General features: G+C 42.2%; 1 protein-coding gene across 10 annotated transcripts in view; it reads left to right on the top strand.

The window, feature by feature from the left end:
- DLGAP2 (DLG associated protein 2) overlaps nt 1–24,657 on the top strand; it is a 406,771-nt gene that overhangs the window by 224,232 nt on the left and 157,882 nt on the right. For 7 of the 10 annotated variants that reach the window (XM_083607164.1, XM_083607158.1, XM_083607162.1 and 4 more), the window contains one exon: nt 21,043–21,075. The exons of the other annotated variants lie outside the window; for them this stretch is intronic. In XM_083607164.1, coding sequence (XP_083463290.1) covers nt 21,043–21,075 — 33 coding nt within the window. The remainder of the gene's footprint in view (nt 1–21,042; nt 21,076–24,657) is intronic. 10 annotated transcript variants of the gene reach the window in all.

Genomic DNA, 24,657 nt, shown 5'->3' with positions numbered 1-24,657 from the left:
GGTCACAGCTCAGAGACAGGCGAACAGAAGAGTTGTGCCCGGACACAGAGGTCCAGCGCCGAGGGCCTTCTGGCGGTTCCCTCACTGCAAGAAGCAAAGCTACAGGGAACCAGGCAGAGGGCCTTCTCGGTAGTGGCACCCGCCCTGCGGAACGCCCTCCCATCAGATGTCAAAGAGATAAACAACTACCTGACATTTAGAAGACATCTGAAGGCAGCCCTGTTTTTAATGTGTGACATTTTAATGTATTTTTAATTTTTGCTGGAAGCTGCCCAGAGTAGCTGGGGAAACTCAGCTAGATGGGTGGGGTACAAATAATATATTATTATTATTATTATTATTATTATTATTATTATTATTATTAGAGAAGGGGGAAACAGAGACAGAGAGCCAGCTGACACATTATCACTGGAGAGTATTTCTGACCCCCCTTCTCCCAGAACATTGCGTTAATTGAGGGTGCAAAAGCAAATGACTCAAAGACAATCAGCCCTCGGCGGCCACCGTAAAGTAAAGTGCTGTTGCTATGGGGGGCGTGTAACAGGAAGCAGACTGCATTCCTTTGTCCCTTGCTGTGATGATTAGTAAGATCTCTTCCTTGTTTTGTTCTGCTCCTTGTTGCCACAGGTGGAGGGATAGAATTCCCCAAAGCCTGACAGTTAGACCCAGAAGCAAACCAATAACTAGTGTACATCATACAAAACTGGTGTAATAGAATCAAAATGCCTGCTAACCTGTCAGCAGCCTAATTGATACGTTTTAAATCATTATTATTATTACTAATAATTGTATTGTTATATACCCCTCCCATCTGGCTGGGTTGCCCCAGCCACTTGGGGTGGCTTCCAGCACATATTAAAAACATAATAAAATATCAAACATTAAATACTTCTAACTTAAAAACTACTAGTTGCAGTTTCCGAACACCTTTCAAGGTCCACCGCTGCTGCTGAAGCCTGCCATATCTGTGTTGTGTGGTGGCACACACAAAGTGCCAGAAGTGATACCGGCTTCCAGTGAGATCTTGCGAGATTTTGAGAGCTTGCCGGAAACCAGTTGCCCACAGGGGTTTCCGCTGCTTGAGACGGTCACCTCACCTTGCCTCATGGTCAGGTCTGCCCTGTCACCAGGGAACGAATGACTGTCATGGCCTAACTTCATTATAAATGTTGTAGTTGGCCAACCAGCTGAAGCTAGAAAAGGGCATCCCTCATAGACAACAACTGCCTGTGCCTCTAGTAGGCCTGTCGTGGCCAACAAAGTATGCTTATACTGTTAAGTTTATCAACCTTGTCCAGAACAGACTGCAAACCCAAGTCACATGGGTCCACCCACTACCTATATTTCTGTTTTGTTCGGATTAAAAGCTTCAACTTTCCCCACCCCATCTGTGGTTCAGCCTTTCAGCTTCAACTTTTCAACCATCTGAGATGACCCAGAAGGTATCGTAAGCTTCTGAGAGATCAGGAGAACCAACAGGGTTGTATGACCCATAAATCTCTTGGCAGAGATCGTCTGCTAGAATAACCAAGGCAGCTTCTATGCTGAAGCCAGGCCAAAGGATGATGAATTTCATCCAAAAAACACTTGTTCCAATCCAAATATTGCACAACTCAAGAAATATAGCATTGTGATAGCTACCAAAAGCTTCATCAACTCTCCTTTCCACATTATTTTACTTTGTATTGTGGCTTGTTGAAATGTCGAATGTACATTTGTGTTTTTCTTACATACATGTGTGCAAAATGTCCTAAAATAACTGATCCAAACAGGAAAATTTTCATTTTTTCATTTCTTGTTCCTTAGTTTGGCATAGTTGAGGTTATCTCTGTTGTTCATTGTTGTTCATTCTCATTCCCACTGCTTAATCCAGAGGGGGCACATTTTAATCTGTGATTAAAGCTTAGTTGATTAATGAACTGATTAAATCAATTAAAGGTTGTTGCACTTTGGAATACAAAATCACATAATCATATATCGTAGTTTCCCCTTGCTGCCACATAAAAGGAATTAATCATTATAAATACCTTATAGGTTTCAGAAGTGTCCTTTCCCCTGCCCTCAAAGTCCTGTTGTGAAATTCAGGATACAGTGATAACAATGGAACATGCTGTCCATTTTTAAGCAGAATGGGGCTTTTTTTAAAGACACATATTCATTTTGTTGATAGGTTTACTGCCGGGAGGAGAAGAGACTTGTACATCATATTTGCATTCAGAGGGTTCTGATGACACCTTTGTATAAAGGCACCTGTTTACCCATATAGTTCCCATAGGCACAGCAAAGCAGTAAACTATATTCAATTCTTTATTTTTATGACTGTGATAAACCCCTGATAGTTGGAGGAATGCTTCATGTCATGTGTAAAGAGAGTGCTTTAGATGCATAAACAGCCTCCTATTTAATCTTCTGCTCACCAAGAGCCAGGCTGTATCTGGTGCTTAGTTTTTCAGCAGCCCACTGCAAGTAACTCCCATTAAACCCAGCCAGCATGGCCAGTGCTCAGTGATGATGGGAGTTGTAGTGTAGCAACAACTGGAAGGCCCCCAGTTCCCCCATACAACATACAGGATACTATACAGCATGGAGTCCTTGCTGCTTACTGGGAGATAGGAAAAGGCAAGGCAGTGATGATGTCAGTGTTGTGCAGGTGCCCTAACAGGTGTATTAGATTTGTCCTTCCAATGTACCTGTACAGCATCAGTGTCCCCACCAGTAAGCTGCTGCTGCTTTCTATGAGAGCTCAAGCTTTCTGATTGTTGCTTCTATAGCACTATCAGTGTGCAGGGTGCTTTTCAGTGTACAGTCATACCTTGGGTTACAAATGCTGTGGGTTGTGCGTTTTTGGGTTGCGGACCGTGCAGAACCTGGAAGTACCGGAACGGGTTACTTCCGGGTTTCAGCGCTTGCACATGTGCAGAAGCACAAAATGGCATCACGCGTGTGCGCAGAAGCGCCGAATCGCATCACACGTGTGCGCAGGCACGGCGCTGCGGGTTGCAAATGTGCCTCCCGCATGGATCACGTTCGCAACCCGAGGTATGAGTGTACAAAAGGGCAGGGAACTTACAATTCCAGGCCTTCCAACATGCCGCAGAGACAAATCAGGATGCATGTCTTTCAGGGCTGAGCTCCTGCGTGAGTCACATGCTCCCCAAAACATGCATCTTTTGGGCGCTGTGTGGTATAGTGGTTAAGAGCGGTAGACTCGTAATCTGGTGAACCGGGTTCGCCTCTCCGCTCCTCCACATGCAGCTGCTGGGTGACCTTGGGCTAGTCATACTTCTTTGAAGTCTCTCAGCCTCACTCATCTCACAGAGTGTTTGTTGTGGGGGAGGAAGGGAAAGGAGAATGTTAGACGCTTTGAGACTCCTTTGGGTAGTGATAAAGTGGGATATCAAATCCAAACTCCTCCTCCTCCTCCTCCTCCTCCTCCTCCTCCTCCTCTTCTTCTTCTGGAAGTCAAGCGACTTGCATGACAGCACAGTCCCTCCAAATGGGTGTCTTTCGGGGCCACACTCTCACAGGAGCCAGGTAACTCCTTGAGAACACAGCCCCTGAAAACGGGTGTCTTCTGGAGCTGCGATTTTGTAGGAGCCCAAACAGGACATCCTGGGATCCAGTCAGAGGCAGGGATGGCTTCTGTAATACTGGTATGTTAAAGCAGGACAGTTGAAGGGTACACAGAGGAAGAAAAGCAAAGGCAGGTGGAAGCAAGGAAAAAGTATATGGTAGCTTCATACTGTGTGTTTGTGTCTAAGCAAACATGTTAATTAATTCCTGTCCACCTATATGCTACTCCTGCTTTTTTTTTTTATTGAGCAGCTTGCATCACAAGCATTAAGTTCTATTGAATTATGCCAACTCTATTAGGTTAAATTCTATTGAATTATACTAGCTGTATGAGCTTGCCTAGCAGGGTGTCCATTAAAGCAAACAGGACTTGGGGCCCATTTGCTGTGTACTTCCTTCCCATCATCAATCCACTCCTGATTCAGAAATCATTAGGGATGCAGAAGACAATGGATATAGTGTTGAGCTTCTGCTAATAAAGGTGAACATAGACAAAGAGCAAGGGCTTTCATCACCCCTTCAAGGCAAAAAGGCTCAGTTTGGCTGCCCCTTTCACACTCCTTAATCCTAAACAGTTTCAGATTTGTCTGTCTGTCTGTCTATCTATCTATCTATCTGCATGTTGTTGTTACACTATCAAAAACTACAAGCTGAACAAACAAGAGGACTACATATATGTCTAAAAGTAACAGAGGTTTTCATATTAAATATATTCAAACTCAAGTAAAATTATATAAAAAGAACCTATCTAATCCTCAATCTCTGTGGCAAGGCACAGCATTCTCCATAAAATAAAATAAATGTCTCTAATATGAACACAAGTTAAAATAAATGCAGTTTACCCAAACCTGAATAAAAACTAAGCAATGTTTTTATCATCTTTATTTAGGTGGCTGTTAATGTTGCTTTCCTTTATCCTGAAATATATATATATTTAAGAGTATTCCAGTTTTGTGAAAGTCATGGGAGTTTGTATTATTAGCATTAATCACTCAAAACCCTAATGGAGAGTTTTTGAGAGAAAGCCTTCAGAATTCATTAACAAGGAACTGTCACAATTATACCATCACAACTGACCTCAAACTCTTGTATTTGTATTTGTGTGAACATATTTATAGAACACATTTGTAGTGGTTTATATAAACTCTCAGTCCACAAGCAAAACTAAGACTTCCTCTTTAGAAACTCGGTTGCTAAGTAACTAGCGTGGCCACGATCACATAACACAGCTGACGAAACCTGCAAGGAAATTAGTACTCTTTAGTCACAAGTTATATTTTGCTCCCATATTTAAAGTTATTTTAGTCAAATGAAAATGGAACCACCTACATTAGAAAGTGCACAGATACATTTCCCCAAATTGTTGGGATTTCATATTGAAGTTCGCTTCAAGTACTAAATACATTTTCCTTTCAGGTTTAAGGAATAGTGTTCAAACCATGTCGAGTTAGACAGCTGAGATTTTTCCATACTGGTTTCTGGCCTCAGGATGATCTAGTCACATGACTACCACTCAGCATGGCTATATGACTGAACTCAGTGTGGATTTGGCTTGGGAAACTGGGTTTTGGCACCCAAGTAGCAACTGCTGGGGGGAGGGGGAGAAAACCAGCAATCTGTGCTTGAGTTAAAGACACAAGGCATCAAAAGTCACGCAGCCAGTTCAGCCCATGGCGTCACAGATGAAAGGCATCACAGCATGGCCCATCAAACAAGCCCACAGCTGCTACTGACCCAAAGGGGTTTTGAATGCCTTTATTTACTCCCTCTTTTCAGAGTAGCCTGTTGGTTGAAAAAGAACAATCACATAATCACAGGGCTGGAACAGATTGCAAGATCATATCATGCAGTTGTAATGCATGGCCTTCTGCATTAAAAAAGGAAAAGAAAAGAAAAGAAAAGAAAAGAAAAGAAAAGAAAGCCAGACCACAACAGCCAGGCTTTTCGCTTGTCACCACCAGAATGGACAAATTATGCTGACTTAGAGGTACTACTTGCAAGCATCAATAACTGGGTCAAGTAATTCAGCCAACCTTACACTAGGGCAAGCAATATATATATATATATATATATATAGAGAGAGAGAGAGAGAGAGAGAGAGAGAGAGAGAGAGAGAGAGAGAGACCTGCTGGCAAATCTGACTTGAGGGGAAATTTCCTTCCAAAACAGAAATATGCCTACAACTGTAAATCAGAGATTCTGCTACTAAGACCTAAAAGCCTTTTTTAAGGCAGGAAAATGCACTTTATCAGCTTTGTTTGTGCTAGTGGTGGGTGAGCCTTCCAAGGTTGTGAGGATCAGCAGTTTTCTAAGCATCCCCCCCATCCCACCCCGCCCAAAATGGAAAAACTGGAAGCAGAAACAATTTGGAAGGTTTCACCCCAACTCCTGCCTACCTCCCTGCGCTCCAGTTATCCCAATGCAATCCACCACTCTCCATGGGGGTGGGTGATGCTAACACAAAACACAGAAAGAGGAAATAGGCTAGTTTTTCACACACACAAATGAGAAGACTTGTGCCTCTACATTTTGCCTCCTAACTTGGGTTCTACAAGTGCTGGAAACTTACTTTTTGGGGGGAGGAAGGGGGGAGCAATCAAGCCAAGGATCTGGAGATTGTCCCCCCCTCAAATTCCCATGGCATCCTCCCTCTGTCCCCAAATATATTCCCTCACTTCCCTTTCTCCCTTGTTATATTTAAAAGAAGCAGAAGTGGTGAGGGCTTTATGCTTCCCCCCTCCCCATTCCCAAAAAATCATGGTCTATCATTAGACTAACTGAGTGTAGCGGATTTGGGGAGAATAGCTGGTTCCAAGGACTCTTGCTATCATGTCCTGTTCTGATCCACTAAAGTTCAAGTCTGAATTAGGCTCAGAGGAACACACATCACACCATCCCTGGCTTAAAGCCATGTAAGCCAAACTTTTATATGCCTATTGTTTTGTCCATGGAGTTTTCTTGGCAAGGATCCTGGAGTGGCTTGCCAATTCCTGCTGCAGGTGGATCACGTTTGGTCAAAACTCTCCACTATGACCTCTCCATCTTGGGTGGCCCTGTACAGCATAGCTCATAGCTTCTCTGAGTTATTCAAGCCCCTTCGCCACGGCAAGGCAGTGATCCATGAAGGGGTAGAGACATCACCTTGCCAACAAAGGTCCGTATAGTTAAAGCTATGGTTTTCCCAGTAGTGATGTATGGAAGTGAGAGCTGGACCATAAAGAAGGCTGATCGCTGAAGAATTGATGCTTTTGAATTATGGTGCTGGAGGAGACTCTTGAGAGTCCCATGGACTGCAAGAAGATCAAACCGATCCATTCTTAAGGAAATCAGTCCTGAGTGCTCACTGGAAGGACAGATCGTGAAGCTGAGGCTCCAATACTTTGGCCACCTCATGAGAAGAGAAGACTCCCTGGAAAAGACCCTGATACTGGGAAGGATGGAGGGCACAAGGAGAAGGGGATGACAGAGAACGAGATAGTTGGGCAGTGTTCTCGAAGCTACCAGCATGAGTTTGACCAAACTGCGGGAGGCAGTGGAAGACAGGAGTGCCTGGCATGCTCTGGTCCATGGGGTCACGAAGAGTCAGACACGACTAAACGACTAAACAACAACAAGCCAAACTTCTTAATACTCCATTTATTCATTGATTCCGGCAACTGCTGGATCCAAACTGGTGCCAAATGTATTGCCCTGCTTTCCTTTGGACGACATCGGTGAGGGGTCTTGTTGTCTGGGCAACCCATACACACTGACGAGGCTTGCGGTGCTGCAAATGCAGCAGTTTGACTTCACCTCTGGAGTTGCACTCCATTGTCTCTTGAGACAGAGAGATTCCAGTAACAACTTTGAACTGAACTGAAGCTAGATTTGCAGCAAGGACAGGAATAACAACAGCATGTATCACAGTAGCAAAAGCGAGTTGTTGTTGTTTTAAGGAATTGTGTCTGGCTAATCCCTGCAAGGTTCCACACTGAACCACTTTCATACTGACTGTTTGATGAGAATGAATTTAGATGTATTCAATATTTCAAAAAATGAAATGAAAATCATTTAATTTAATTTTAAAAAAACAAACTGCCATGCTTCCTCCAAAAATATGCCACAGCCAAATACTAAAAATGGATGGGTTTGTGGTTAGCCTAGATGTTTTTTTCTTCGACATCATTCACTGGCTAATGTTCACATTATGTGGCTTAATTCAATTAGGCAGATCAATGCATATTTTCTCTGACTTTCTATTTCAATCACGGAATTAATTAACCTGAGCCATTCTTTTCTTTTTTTAATAATTCAAAACTTTCCATGTGATCAAGTTCAAATTTGACAGCTCTGTAAGATCAAATGGGTTTTTTCCCCCTTCCCACACACAATCAGGAAGGTTGTCCCCAGTATTGAAAATATATCTTCACTGATGGTCAGCAGTCTAACAGAGAATGGGACTGCAGGAAAATTCTTGCAGCTAGATCTTAAAGAACAGGAAGGTGCTGTGTCAAGGATCCTACTTGTGGTGCCCTGCTTATTTTTTTATGGTATTCTGTTCTAAAGCTTGTCATTTTAATATGGATATCTGGCAATCTTACTCTACCGCTTCCTTCTTCTGGCTCCTGTTCCTCTGAGTTAGCAGTAGCCATTTTTCATTCATTCAGTGCGTAGTGGGTGATCTGAACATACATTTGGATAGGATGTGGCAAGATAAATGTTTAGATTTCATTTATCCATTGCTGTTTTCCTGGGCGGGGTAAATTACTGTGTAAACTAGCAGAGGGTGTTTTTGTACTTAACACCTTGCAAGTGACTGTATGCTCTCACCTCAGTAAAAAAGAACATTAGAAGATGCCTGCTGGAACAGCCCAAAGGCCCATCACATTCCAACATTCTTTTCCACTTTGGCCAGCCGAATGCCATTGAGAGGCCCTCAAGCAGGGACTTGAGTCAAACAGCACTCAGGTGGTAGTTTGTCTCCACAATGAACCTAGCCACTATGCCCTGCGCTCAGTACAGTCTCCTGACCAACCTCAAGGGTGGCTCCAAATGAAATAACATTTCCTTCCTTGCATTTCACACATGTACTTTGTGATACAGTATAGCACGAGCATTTTTTGTTAGCAAAAACATGATCTCCACAGACTTGACTGAGTGCTAGGCCTAATGAGCACAGCTGCTCATTCAGATGCCGAAACTGAAAGTTCCCACCCCCCTTACAGCTTTCCCCAAGCAATCAGAGACTGTGTCTGTCGGCAGCCAACCTCCCCTCCACCCATTTCAGCCCTCTTCTGGTTCTGGGAGACAAATGGGGAGGGGAGCTTGTTGAGGCAGGAGGGGGAGGCACCCAGGTCTCTTCACAAGCCTGAGCCATCTCTGCCTCTTAGCTTCCCTCCCCTCCTGCATCAGCTTCTGCCTCTGATTCTACACTGCCACAATCTTCCAGATCACTAAGCTTGATTACCCCTCCAGCTTCCAACACCTCGTCTTCCCAGTCTTCTTGCTCCAACCACTCACCGTTGTCCCACCACCACTCTCTCGGCTCTAAGCCTTCTTCCTTGAGGGTTTCCCAGCTGGTTCCTCCCACCATTCCTCTACATCCAACCAGTATATGATATACAGCAGTTCTTTGTCATATAGATGTTCTTTGTGATATAGACGGATGTGATATAGGATGGATGGCGGCTAACAGATTGAGGTTGAATCCTGACAAGACAGAAATACTGTTTTGGGGGGATAGGAGGCGGGCAGGTGTGGAGGACTCTGTGGTCCTAAATGGGGTAACTGTGCCCTGAAGGACCAGGTGCGCAGCCTGGGAGTCATTCTGGACTCACAGCTGTTCATGGAGGCGCAGGTCAATTCTGTGTCCAGGGCAGCTGTTTATCAGCTCCATCTGGTACGTAGGCTGAGACCCTATCTGCCTGCGGACTGTCTCGCCAGAGTGGTGCATGCTCTGGTTATCCCTCGCTTAGACTACTGCAATGCGCTCTGTGCGGGGCTGCCTTTGAAAGTGACCTGGAATCTACAACTAATCCAGAATGCGGCAGCTAGACTGGTGACTGGGAGCAGCCGCCGAGACCACATAACACCGGTCTTGAAAGACCTACACTCGCTCCTAGTACGTTTCTGAGCACAATTCAAAGTGTTGGTGCTGACCTTTAAAGCCCTAAATGGCCTCGGTCCAGTATACCTGAAGGAGCGTCTCCATCCCCATCGTTCTGCCCAGACACTGAGGTCCAGTGCCGAGGGCCTTCTGGTGGTTCCCTCACTGCAAGAAGCCAAGTTACAGGGAACCAGGCAGAGGGCCTTCTTGGTAGTGGCACCCGCCCTGTGGAACACCCTCCCACCAGATGTCAAAGAGAAAAACAACTACCAGACTTTTTGAAGACATCTGAAGGCAGCCCTTTTTAGGGAAGCTTTTAATGTTTAATAGACAATTGTATTTTAATATTCTGTTGGAAACTGCCCAGACTGGCTGAGGAAACCCAGCCAGATGGGTGGGGTATAAAGAAATTATTATTATTATTATTATTATTATTATTATTATTATTATTATTATTGACATTGCCATTGTTACAGGCAACTCACTTAAACGTGGTCTGCCCTGACCCCATTTCCCATTGATAATGTCTGTAAACAGGAATTGCTCAAGCTACTGTTACAATTATTTTCCACGTCAGGTACATGGAAAGTGTTATGTGATCTAGCCTGTGATTACAAACAAGATACTAGATTTTTAATAGGGAAAATCCAGTGCTAAGGTATGTGATTAATAGTGTACTATACAGCTTGGTTCTTTCTTCCTTATAACACTAAATACCTCAAATAATAATACTAATTAAGCATTTTATTCCAAACTTTATGCATCGTGTTCTTGGCTTGAACTGAATAAGGAAGGCTTTAGGTAATTTATAAGAAGGATGTTTCCAAGAATAGTTAGGCAATGGAGCAAATTATCGTAGGCTCCCCATCATTAAAAGCTTTAAAAATAGGTTAGAATGACTTAAATCAGGAACAGAACAGATTAATTGGCTGTGCTTAAATAAAAAGCAAAGTCCATTAGCTAACTGCTAATGATAACATTCCTAAGTTACTCAGTGTGCCATATCTTCAGTGTGGCAACTCTCCCTTGGATTTCAGTTCTATTGTATTTTGTTTACCAATACATTCTGCCATAAAGGTAAAGGTAAAGGTACCCCTGACTGTTAGGTCCATTCGCAGACGACTCTGGGGTTGCTCGCTCATCTTGCTCTATAGGCCAAGGGAGCTGGCGTTTCTCCGCAGACAGCTTCTGAGTCATGTGGCCAGCATGACTAAGCCGCTTCTGATGAACCAGAGCTGTGCACAGAAACGCCGTTTACCTTCCCGCCGGAGCGGTACCTACTTATCTACTTGCACTTGACATGCTTTTGAACTGTTAGGTGGGCAGGAGCTGGGACCGAACAACGGGAGCTCACCCCGTCGCGGATGTGGTTTAGACCACAACGCCACCCACGTCCCACATTCTGCCATATTTCCCCCCAAATTATTTCCTTTTAAGAGCCATACATCTCATCCTCTGAAGGATCCTGAAATATCTGTTACCTGTAAACCCACCTCACCTCTCATGTAGTTCTGTTGGGTCATTTGCATCATTACTTTGACAGCAGAGGTCTTGCTTTTACCAAAATTTGGGTTGACCCTTCCATTTAAGGAACTGGTAGGGTTAGTTGCTAAATTGCAATCCAGAAACCTATATGGCAGTGGCATTTTAAAATGTCTTTATGTAGAAGGAAATGTGGATGCCGTTACTTCTCTCGCCTCTGTTCCACCCCACCTCAGTCCTTTTGTGTACTAACTCCTACTTATGGCAGCAAGGAGGATCTCAGATCTTTACAATGTAGTGGGAAGTGCTTGGCAAATGACAAAATAAGAGCATACAGCACAAGGCATGGCATCTTATCTCTTACTGCAATGGAAAACCACTATCTAAATGCATAGTGCAAATCACTGGGCTGTAATCTGGCAAGCCTAGGTGACTGAGCAGTGTGTGTGTGTGTGTGTGTGTGTGTCTGCCTTGCTTGATTTCCCTTCCATAAGTGATGCCACGTAAATTTTCACAACCACAGACCATCACCAAGCATATCATGTACAATATCATTTACAATTCTAACTACGGAAATAACTTGTCTCATTGTAGTGGTTTCAAAATTAATATGTGAGGATTGACTATTAGGCATCTGTTTGACAAGTATATCTGGGTACTTCATAGATCTTTAATGATTCTCAATGACCAAAAAGAACAAAAAGTTCTTAGCAATTCTGCCATCCCTCTGCCTTTTATCATGTGTTAAAATAGCGCCAGAAATTTCCTAAAGCCCCATTTACTTTTCAAGGTGATGTGAACACAGGGAAACTTCAAAGGTTTTTTTAGCTTGATGTTTCCCCCATCCACCATCAGCCAAAAGGGGCATTGATAAAATAATTACTCTGGTTTGGAAAAAGCAGAGCTTTGATTAAGACGATGACAAAATGTAATATTCAATAACTGTGATGGCATTCATATTTTTCAGATTTGCAAACATTCTGCTCAGAAAGGTGCTGCTTGGAGATCAAATGTAGCCATTAGTATTAGTTACAGGATCATAGTACTAAAAGGGACCTTAAGAGTAATTTAATCCACCCTTCTGCAGGAGCATGTCTCGCTACAGTGGTACCTCGGGTTACATACGCTTCAGGTTACATACGCTTCAGGTTACAGACTCCGCTAACCCAGAAATATTACCTCAGGTTAAGAACTTTGCTTCAGGATGAGAACAGAAATCATGTAGCGGCGACGCAGCGGCAGCAGGAGGCCCCATTAGCTAAAGTGGTGCTTCAGGTTAAGAACAGTTTCAGGTGAAGTACGGACCTCTGGAACGAATTAAGTACTTAAGCTGAGGTACCACTGTATATTGAAGACATTCCTAGTAGGGGTAGAGGGATAAGTCTATTTCTAGTCTGTGTCAGTTTCAAATGTGCTCATCCATAAGTCCCTTCCTTTGCATTTCTACATCAATCTTTCTGCTTTTTTAATGTAAAACTTTGGCAATATTTTGAATTCACATCTTTAAATAGAAAATGCGCCTTTTAAAACACATTTTACCCAAAATACATATTCTAATGTGCATCTTGATACAGTACTGTACAAATTTGTTTGTTTGTTTGTTTTTAAAAGAGAAGTGCAAAAACTGAAGCATAACTCCATTTTAACTCATATTATTACAGGATGCGTGAATCAGTTTGGTTTGCTTAAAAATGTAGATGAAATTAAACAGAATAGTTTTGCCCGTCTCCAGCAAAAATGTGTGTAGAAATATAAATACAGGGTTAAGCATGTATAGGGATGTGGGTGGCGCTGTAGTTTAAACCACTGTGCTGCTTGGGCTTGCCAATCGGTAGGTCGGCGGTTCGAATTCCGGCAACGGGGTGATCTCCCGTTGCTCGGTCCCAGACCCTGCCAACCTAGCAGTTAAAATGCATTTAGTGCAAGTAGATAAATAGGTACCACTCCGGTGGGAAGGTAAGCGGCATTTCCATGAGCTGCTTTGGCTTCGCCAGAAGCTGTTTAGTCATTCTGGCCACATGACCCGGAAAAACTGTCTGCAGAAGCAGACAAACGCCGGCTCCCTCGGCCTGTAAAGCAAGATGAGCACCGCAATGCCAGAGTCTTTCGCGACTGGACTTAAATGGACATTTTTAAAAGTATGTATAAAATGCATATACTGTATAAATGAAAATAGTATACAAAAATGCAGTATATGTGTTATATTGTGGAAAATTGTTTTGCAAAATGTGCAAAAAAAATGCAAAAGGCAAAGGCAAAAAATGCAAAGGAAAATATACATTTTTTTGGAGAAATTTGCATTAAATTTTGCATTAAAATTTTCACAAGGACTTCAAAAAAAAGCTGATGTGGAACTGTAGAAAACTGAACTGATTGATAGAAACTGAGAAAAACCAAACCTGGGAGATTCAGCCTTCCCTACCTCAAAGTTAGCAGGACTGCAAAAACTTTAGGAAGGAAGAACTTAAGAAGAAAGCCTAAAAGATGGAGAGATCCAGATTTGGGATTTGGGAGCAAGCATGCCCACTCCATTCTGTCAGATGAAAAGAAATAAGAGGGAAACCAGAAGAGAATGAAATGGATTGTCTAAAAGTCATTTGCCTGGTGTGGCAGAGATTCAGTTGCTGGCAGCTGGGTCACTGCTGCTTACCTGAAGGGAAGAGGAGACAGTGACATGAAAATTGTGGGGTGTGGTTGTTGCATAAAGTGGGGTCACCGGATCAGCTCTGCCAGCAGTGATGCCACTGCCAGGAAACTAACACCACCAGCTACTTCTGCCAGGAATATTGCACAGAAGCACTCTACACCATTGCAGGGTCCTTACTTTTAGTGCTTCGTAATCTGCCCTCCACAAATTAGTCATTTTATACATAGCCTTTTATTTTATATAGCATTGGTTTTCATTACCGGTACTTTAAACAAAATTAATCCACATGAAGATTGTAAACCACCCTTTAAAAAGAAAAAGAGTTGCAAATGGCTGGGTCAGTGTGGTGAACATCCCCAAACTACTAAATGTGGCAGGAGCCTTTGGGGACCCAAGAGTAGAATTGTGATGAATAGGAGCAGCTATACTGCTGATTAGAACTTGGTTTGGGAATTGCCTTGACAGCAAGAAGTGCTCTTGCTTGCTGCTTCAGAAATGCTCCTTTAATGAATAATGCACAGGCGTTTCTGCAAGCCGTAGCAAAGCTTTCACGCTAGCTGTAGCATGCAAAAACTTCAGTATCCGTTTGGTTTTTTTCAGAAGTGGGGCTGCTATTGCTTCATGTTGGGTTCCAAAGACTTGCTATACTTTTCGGAAATTATAGCCAGGCATTGCAGAGCTGGTTTCATTCAAAATTATAATACTTTCCCACTTTTATGCGATACAGAAAGCCGCTATCTCTTTTCGCACATCTGTCCAGTCGTTTTTCTAGAGGCTGTCGTTAAGCTGCATCTTGGGAGCTACCAGCAGTTATCAATGCCACTCCACTTGCATAGAAAACTAGAGATGTTATTGCATAGAAACAACTAGTGGGCAAGGTGTTAGAATTATGTATCCTTACATGTTGGAAGGTAAACCCATAGGGAAGGGATACCACGCACAAAGCAAACCAGTGTTCCAGTTGTATGTAACTTGACTGGTGGTAGTAGTAGTAGTAGTAGTAGTAGTAGTAGTAATAATAATAATAATAATAATAATAATTTTTATTTAAACCCCGCCCTCCCTGGCCAGAGCTGGGCTCAGGGTGGCTAACACCAGTAAAATTACAGTAAAAACATAATGGGGGGGGAACCAATTTAAAATACAGGTTAAAATGCAATTTAAAATGCAGCCTCATTTTAAAAGTAGCCCATTTTAAAAGATGTCACTGGTTCACCCAGAGATCTTTGCTATCGAGAGGCACTGAATCTGAGACTCCAAACATGCTAAATATATGCTCTCGTGTTGAGCTAGACTTCAATATTGTCTAAAAATCCTTGCCCTAAAGTAGGATATCTTTTACTTAGAACATGCGCACAAGGTGCCTATATAGCCTTTCCTAGAAAATTTCCAAGGAAGGAGAGTCTTCAAGTTCGCTTTTCAAATTATTACATTGCTGAGAGCACCTCAAAATAGGAAGCTTTTCTTAATGTTTAAAATACGCATCGTCTGTATGGATTCCACACCCCCACCCACCGCTCTAGAGGACACTGTGAACAAACTTCCCTTCACTTTTCTTCAAGTGCCTTTTAAATATCTGAACATTATAGTGACATATACCCAACCCCATTGTCTTCTATATGCTAAATTTGTCGATACTTCTTTAGTCTTTTGTCATGCGATACACCTTCTTACGTCATCTTATCTATAGCTATCTTCCAAATCCTTTCTTCAAAGACAGCATGGCACAGTGGTTACAGCATTGGATTAGAATCCCTGGGAATTTCAGTGTTCAGATCCACAACAACCATGAAGCTGATAAAAAATTAAGTTAAACTGACATATCAATTATGAAAAGAAAGAAAGAAAGAAAAGGAATGAAGGCATGCCGTGTTTAAAGATTAGCACTTCTGGGCATATGAGATTTTTACACCACAGTAAGAGACTTCAGCAGATACAACTGATGCTTTCAAGCTACCACCCATGTACAATAAATATACTAATTATTACATTTTAATATATATAAATAATTATGACCTGGGCATTACAGGGGTGATTTATGTCAACTGCTGAAATAGTGGGTATTGTAACAGCTTGCACATGGCAAGTATAGTGGTACCTCGGGTTACATTCACTTCAGGTTACAGACGCTTCAGGTTACAGACTCCGCTAACCCAGAAATAGTACCTTGGGTTAAGAACTTTGCTTCAGGATGAGAACAGAAATCGTGCTCTGGTGGCGCGGCGGCGGCGGGAGGCCCCATTAGCTAAAGCGGTGCTTCAGGTTAAGAACAGTTTCAGGTTAAGAACGGACCTCTGGAACGAATTAAGTTCTTAACCCGAGGTACCACTGTATGTATCATCCTCATTATGCCGAAATTATGCCGAAATTGCATTGCCTTTTATGTTCCAGAAAGCAACGTAAGATGGTCTCTGTGAGGAAACTTTGCACAGCTATGTAAGGTGACTTTTAAAAACTACTGTGTAAAGTTTAGAAAGCCCTGCAGCAGTTTTTGCTGTTGGTTATGATGTTGTTGTAATATGAACTTCTTACAACTGGTGGCTAATTACATCCACGGCCATAACATCCATGCTGTGAAGGGATGGGTTGTTTGCTGAAACAGGAAGCCCTCTTACTGTTTGCAACTTTATTCTTCTCTCTTCCCTCTCCTCCCGCCCCCAACTATCAAATTTTGCATGCAAGGAACGTAGTGGCTGGTGTTTAACTACAGTCATGTATTAGCCAAAATGAAATGCGGGGGCATGTATTGCACCTGATGATGTTTGCTTAATTGAGCAGCAGCTAAACAAATTCAGAGATTTTGCTTAATAACAAGTAATATTGCTGGTTCTCCTGGTCCTTGGCTCTCAAGGGAAGCTGCTAGAATCCCCAAAGCAAACACTTAATATATAGTCACACAGCAGAGATTTCATTCCGTTGTTAACTGCGGTAATTGTATATACTGACGTCTAGCTGGGAACTGCAGCAAGCTGTATTTATCTTTATTTAAGGAAAAACTTTCCACTGCCCTCCTCACGCGGTGTCAAATGGCATCCTTTTGTGCTTGTGAAAGTAATAAGAGGAAGTAGCCTCATTTGTGGGCCCTATAGGCTCAGCTGCTTTGAACGAACTAAGGCCAATTAATTCTTTGCATCGGAGATTTGCAGTAAAAGTGACCACCAACCTATCCACACACACACACTCCAGCCCAACATTAGACTTGGCTACAAGGAGAAAGAGAAATGCAGGTGTTCACATTAACTATGCATGTAGTAAAACAAACTAGAGCTACTTTATCTTGACACTCACCTTATTAGTAGTCATAAAATCAAGTGCTTCGGCTACATTGCTCTTCAGAACCTGCACATACCAGTCTCTCTTTTTTTGCTCCCCCTCCCCACTGCATTTGTATTTATTTCGTCATTATAGCTGGTAGGCAGGTGCTGCAAGTCTTGTTTAAAATGTTCCAGCAGGTGTAAACACATAAACAAACAAACTTTACTCATGTGGGATTCTAGGCAGCCAGCATCAAATTTAAACCAGATCCCTGGTGCACGTACCATATGTAGAGTTTGCATGTTGGCACACTATACACAAAGGCAAATGGATCGTGGGATGCTAACACTACATGCTTGTGTGCTGACAACAACCCTTGCATTTTCCCTTCTGCATGACACCATGCACAATATTTCCTGCTCTCTTAGGTAGCTGCTGTCCAAATATTGGTCTTTCCTAGCCCTTCCGATGTAGGAACTTCAATTAGAGAGGTTAGGGATGGAGCCTGGGAGGTCATAAACACGGAGCTATGGGCCCTCATATTATTTAGCTACTAGTAGTGTGATTCCTTTTTGAATTATGGTGCTGATGGAGACTCTTGAGAGTCCCATGGACTGCAAGAAGATCAAACCTCTCCATTCTTAAGGAAATCAGCCCTGAGTACTCACTGGAAGGACAGATCCTGAAGCTGAGGCTCCAATACTTTGGCCACCTCATGAGAAGAGAAGACTCCCTGGAAAAGACCCTGATGTTGGGAAATATTGAGGGCACAAGGAGAAGGGGACGACAGAGGACGAGATGGTTGGACAGTGTTCTCGAAGCTACCAGCATGAGTTTGACCAAACGGCAGGAGGCAGTAGAAGACAGGAGTGCCTGGCATGCTCTGGTCCATGGGGTCACGAAGAATCGGACACGACTAAACAACTAAACAACAACAACAAGTGTGATTCCTCCTTGTTGGGATTTCATTCTCTCTGCTGCTGATGTGTGATTGTTTTCATCATATTTCTGTGTTGACATTCCATACTATTGGAGTCATGAGAACAGAAGTTCATTTACACTGTTCCATTATGTTGTACTTTTGCTTTTTCTGTTCTCTCCCGGAGAAGAAGGAGAGAGGAGCCATGTTTCCTTTGTTCTGTAACGCTTGATCTTGTACATAATAAATTAGCTTAGGTTCCACACCACTATGCCTAGTTTCTGCTTGGACTCTGCTACAGTATTGTGTGCACATATCTTCGGATAAATGTTGCAGAAGCTAATCGGGACAGAGAAGTGATGGATCATCCCGAGGGGCACTTGAGGGGGAAGAATGCAGCTGCCTGGCATTTTCCCAAGTTGGCTACAAAGCCCAGCATGGTACACCAACACTCCTCTGGTCGCTGCTCTGGATACACGACTTGACTGCCTGTCTCCAGGCACTGAGGTCGTCGGGTTTTCCACATGGCAGGGTTGATATTGCCAGCCTTCATGTCATGTTTGCAGACATATTTGTAACATAGAGTTGGTCTGCCAGTGGGCCTGGTGCTGGAAGCCAGCTCCCCATAGAGCACATCCTTGGGGACCCAACCATCTCCCCTTTTGTGGACATGACCAAGCCAGCGTAGATGTCGCTGAGACAGGAGTGTGGATATGCTGGGAATGTGGGCTTCTGATGACTTCTTATGAGGAAGTTGTGGAAGTCTGGTTAAAGTTACCTTATAGGGTGATATTACATACAGGCATTATGCAATTTGACAACCCAGCAGGAGTCCTCCATTCTTGCCAGGGTTGGACTTTACTTCGGCAAGCATGCCTTCATGGACATGACTGAGATAACAGACTGGTCTTCTATTCCTCTTGCCACGTGAAATAAGAAACATTCCAGTTTCCACCTAAATAGCCTTGCAGAACTGTGATATCTGAAGATAGGAAGGTTCAGGGTGCCTCCAGACTAACAGAATTTTTCAGAAGGGATTCAAGCACATACAAGGAAGTTTAGGTTTGCACAATGAAAATGCACTAAAAGCGTTGTCTCCCTAATGCAACAAATCCACTTTGAAAAAGAAATAGCTTTCTGCAATAAGGAAAGTGACATGGAAATGCACTGAAAAGCATTGAAGTGATCAAATGATCAACAAGAATGATGTATAAACACGCCACAGTCAAATCGGGGTGAATGAAGAGGAATGTTCATTGTCATAGAATCTCCCCACAGAATCACTGGATCTACTATCCACCTGGCTGATATGGTAACTCCTTCAATCAGGAGCACAACCCAACTGCTTTCTCTTACTCCATATGTGAGGCAGGAACTTGATCCCTATTCAACACTTAAGCTCCTTCCTCGCTGATGCCCAGCTGTTGTCATGGATTGAGGTGCCATGTGTGGTGTGCCTTGCCATCTGGCATTGTCCACAAGTTTGCCAGGCTCATCAGTTCCTCCCAGCACAAATAATATGGACACAATCTTTTCCCAGGCTTCTGCTGATTAAGAAATTCCTGTTTACTGGTTTTGTTTGTTTTAAGGTATTCATACCTTTCCCTTTAAAGTAAAAGCTTTCTTAAGGCACGATTTACAAGGGAAGTAAAAACAACCCCCAACCCAAATCTTTATTTGCAGTTCTATAACACAACTGGCAACTGCTGTTGAGGGTTTGTATTGAGACAGCTGGTAACTTTTTCCTGAATCTGATTATTGTACAAACCAGCAACAAATTAGTCTTTCAAGGCATCATTTAACATTTGACCAAATTGACATCTTCCTGAGTGCCACAAATAGTACAGTTGATTCTCCACTTCTCTGACACCGCTGATGGAACTAATAGCAGTCTGCAGTCACTGATGGGGTAGGAGGGAAATGATCTTGCATAACTCCTGTACTATCCAAATATGCAGCACTGCCCCTCAATATGTAATCACCTTTGGTTCATCTATTTTACATAATTTTGGCTGCAGTCATACCCACTTACCTGGGTATAAGCCCCATTCCACTCGGTAGAAGACATCAGAGTGGGTAGAGGAAACTCTACCCCTCTGCATAACTTTAAGGTGTGTGAGTAGTGAAGAGTAAGGAACATGTTGGGTCAAACTTCTGGGTCAAGACCTCTTTTGCTGGTAAGTCATGAGTGATTGGTTTGGCTAAGTTTCCTCTACCCGCTCTGAGGTCTCAGAATACACAGCACTGAACCTGCCAGTTTTGGCCTGTTTAATGTGGAAAAACATTATGTTCAGTATAACATAAGGTGGGCGAGGTAGGATATGAATATTTCAACAACAACAACTGAATCCATGCAACAGAGCAGAACAGAGTTGGGGGTTAATATGAATACCCTCACAATTTAGGAATGAAAAATATATATTTATGCCGGCAGGAAAAAAAACATTTGTATTCTATTTGGCATTTATTGGTTTTTAATCTTCGACTGATTGCTTTAACGCTGCTCTTCTTGTTTTTTAATGTTTTGTTTTGATCCTGTTATCCTTTTGTGGTGTTTTGTTTTCTGTATACTGGCTTGAGGGTCTTGTTACAGTTGACTGTAAATTTATTTTTACAAATGCAAACCAAATAACCTTCATCTACTACATGCAATGCTTTTCTAAAAGAAACTGTATGAACCACTGCCTGGCTGTTACATTGGACTTGCACCGGGAAGAATTGGGTTCAAATACAGCAACTGGACAGAGTTGAACAGTTTTACTTCTTCATCTGTAGTCCGAGAATAACTGTGACCTATCTCAAAAAGTTGGCCAGGATAATGACTGAGGAAACCATTGCAAGGCTTCTTTAAATACCTATTGTGAAAGTGATTCTATTGACTTCTTTAAAAATTCACTTTTTTTTTTTTTTTGCTGAATGTATAACTTACAGTGTATTGATCCAGATAACTGCAGTTCAGTTTCTTATCCATTTCACACGCTGATTATAATTTGCCATGACAGAAGTTCTTATTGGATTCAAACTAGTGCTAAAGGTTTTTTTTGTGTTCTTTTCCTTTTCCTTTGCTGCTTTAATTTTTAGGTTTGGATTCTCTAACAGGGAATGCATTTTCAGGTAAAGTTGCCATTAGAGTGGAATATATGTTGCACATGTGTGTTACACTGTGCTTGTGAGTTTGTGTGTGTATGTATACTTGTGTTAACATCCTGCATGTCTTATTACCTGCAACATGCCTGAGTTTTTCTAGAAAAAGAGGCGTTGGAACTCACCATGAATGCCTCCCTTGTTCTCTTAGAATGGCAATGACGTCCACCTGAGAGGTGCTGGAACTGAGTTCCTGTGAGTTATCCCTGTAAAAAAGGCCTGCCTGAGAGCAAGAAAATGACAACATTCTATATAGTGTCTATCAAAATACAGATGTAAAGCTTTATACTACACAAACCAAATTCCTTCTGGAATTAACTGCATGCAGGTTTCAATAATATTTGCCTGCTGCCTAGTAAAAGATATGTGGGTGGGTGAACGCACCCACAACCACCCACCCACCCCTGTATACACATACACACATATGGACACATACATGAATATTCAAGATAGTCGTTTTAATATTAATTCCACAAGAACCAAAATAAAATATTTAAAAGGGCCGGAACACCTAAACACATTATATTAATCGCCCTGTTGTTTGTGGCAATTCTATAAAAACCAAAACAATGGTTCCTATATAAGTGATCAGTGGGAAATGGCCTAACATGCAAAGAGGTCAAAACAGAATACCTCTTTCGTTACAACTGGCTGCCCTGCCTATTACTAACTGTAATTGTGCTGATTTCGGATTCAGCGCAGATTAGAGGCAAGTTTTGTATGTCTTAAGAATAGATTTGGGGGGGGGGAATGAGAATGGGGAAAGCCCCACAGAGCCCCAAACCTATTTTACTGAAAAGCATGGGGAACCCTCCTTATATCATTTAATAGAGTTCAGGTGCAAAGCTCATCACATGGAGGGGCACTCTAAAGCAGCTACAGCAGTACCTTGGTTTACGAACTTAATCCATTCTGGAAGTCCGTTCTTAAACTGAAAGCAAAAGCTTAAACCGAAAGTGTTCTTAAACCGAGGCGCGCTTTCCCCAATGAGGCCTCCCACCGCCAGTGCCCTTCCACCGTTCGGATTCCGTTCTTAGACCAAGGTAAAGTTCTCAAACCAAATTCACTATTTCCGGTTTTGCGGAGTTTGTAAACCAAATCGTTCTTAAACCAGACTGTTCTTAAACCGAGGTACCACAGTATTGATTTTGTTCTGAAATTGTTTGTTAAATTTGTATGCCCCCTTATAGCTGTAGATCTCAGGGTTGTTTACAACCCAAAATGTCAATATAAAAAAAACACAAAATACATAATAAAGACAAATTCAACCCAATAATCCCCGCTTCCACAACATTAAGGGAGACACTGCATTGTGCTCACAGATAACACTAAACTGTGGCTTAGTGTTACGAGAACAAGCCACAGTAACCCTTGAGCCGCAGCATACCCCACCCCCAACATCTGACTCTTTCCCTTCCATTTTTGACTAACCACAGCTCTGAAAAATAGCTGAACCCAGACAAACCAGTGTTAGTCTTAAATATAGTTAGTGGAAACAAGCCAACTTCAAACTGAGTTAGCAGCTACCTTGTTTCGCTCACCATAATTAAGGTTCTCCACAGTTAAGGCTTTGGGTGTGATGCTAAACTGTTGTTAATCTAAAATTGAAACAGAAGTTTCTGGTCTCTGTTGTTGCATGTGAACTGGGCCTGTGTGTGGTTACATCTGTGTAAGGAGATCTGATTCCTGTTATATGCACCTTTAAAATACCCTTTCAGCTCAGAAAACGACAACTGTTTATCAAATGCCACACATGCACTGGCAGGGAAACGTATAAACTCACATTAAGTGGAGAAGGAAAGGGGAGATGGGGAGGGAGAGAGTATTCCAGGGAAACCAGAGAACCAGCACAGGGAGAAAACGGGATGGCCTCATCAGAGTGAAAATTTTAACAGATGGCTTGAGGAGACAATCACAAGGTAAGGTTGTAGCAAGATTGTTGGGAGAGAGAATCACAGCACTAGTGATGATGATTTAGACATGAAGGATATGGCAGTTTGTGGATATGCTGAAGAGGCAGGGGCCTAGATACCTAGATATGTGGAGAGGAAGAATGTGAGAAACCAAAGGTGAGTAAGGCTCACCTGTAAGGCTCTGTGCAAATCCCTGAAAATGTCAGGCTGCAGAAAGAGAATTTGGGTGGAAAGCCTTAAGAATTTTGTCTTTGCCACTTCACTTAGGGGGAGATACTAAACTTGGAAGCTCTGAACGAGATCTGAGAGTAGTCAGTATGTATGTACATATAAACTGAAATCAATGATAGCAGATTAAAGTCCCAAGACAGCATATTAGGAAAGGCAGGCCAATGCGGAGAGTAGAGTCACAAAACATTTAGGAGAGAGCAATCAAGAAATCAGGGAAAGACCCATGAAGATAGTGATACCATGGAGGTGAGTGGAAACAAAAATTCTTAATGTTCACTTAAAAGAAAATCTGTTCAGGTTTTGTATGCTAATTACATGTCACATTTTATGGAATTGGGTTTTATAGCCAAGAGCAAATCCTTACAGAAGGTAATTTATACAAAAGCTTGTAGATGTAGCCAGCTACTTTCACAAAAGGCAGAATATTGTCATTAATCAGAGAACATCAGATTTAAAAAAAAAAAAATGCCCCTGACATCTTCATGAAAATTTAAGTACAATGGATGTATTTCCTGAGTAGTATTTCTGTTATGACCAATGTCCTTCACAGCATAGCTCTATGATTCTTTGCTTCTATAATATGTAAGGTCAACCAAGAGAACCTGACTTATATAATCAATGCACAGAAGCTCACTGTTCATGCAGCACTGAAAAATTCTTTTCCTTCCCACGAATGACCTGCTGAAGCTCTAGTATTTCAAAAGCGTGCTAAAAATAAAAATAAACAGTACTTGCAGTTACAGTTAAATTTATTGGTGGATCCATTTGGGAGGGTGCGAGAAACACGCCTGTTTATTTCAAAAGGTCTTGGGGTTTGTCACTTGTGTAATGCTATATATAATGGGAAACCATGGTTCTCCATTATGTGAATGAGCTATGAGAAATCTTGGGGCTGCACACTTCTTTTCCCTTCATCTACATGGAAGAAATCTGTGGTGTGATCAAAACAGCAGGTGGATGCTTCTAATCTCCTCTTCTGATGCTCAAAAGTGCTGGAAAGGAAAGAAGCAAAGCTAATGTTGGTTATAGCTCTCTTGTATCTGAACCAGGTCGTGGCTTAAAAACATTCCCTGCAATTAGTTCAGTAATTCTAATGTTACACTGAAGTCCATATTTGGGGCAAGTATCTTAGTATAACATAATCTATCAATTTATTTATTAAATTTATATCCCACTCTTCCTCCCAAAGGAGCCCAGAGAAGCATACTGGTGTAACAATGATTAGGTGAAATTATTTAAGACCCTGGTTCCATTCTGCGATCATTTTGTTCTATATTGTATATTGAAAACATTTGAAACCTTATTCCAGTGTTGGCACCCTTTCCAGTTAATATTTCTAACATGCAATATAAACTTTGTTCTTCATGACAATAACTCAGCAGTTCAGTAGAGCTACAGACATTTACAT

The sequence above is a fragment of the Podarcis filfolensis genome (assembly GCF_964270895.1).
Source record: "Podarcis filfolensis genome assembly, chromosome: 3".
NCBI lineage: Eukaryota > Metazoa > Chordata > Lepidosauria > Squamata > Lacertidae > Podarcis > Podarcis filfolensis.
Note: the sequence above shows the minus strand (reverse complement) of the source record. Positions and strands in the feature narration are given on the sequence as shown.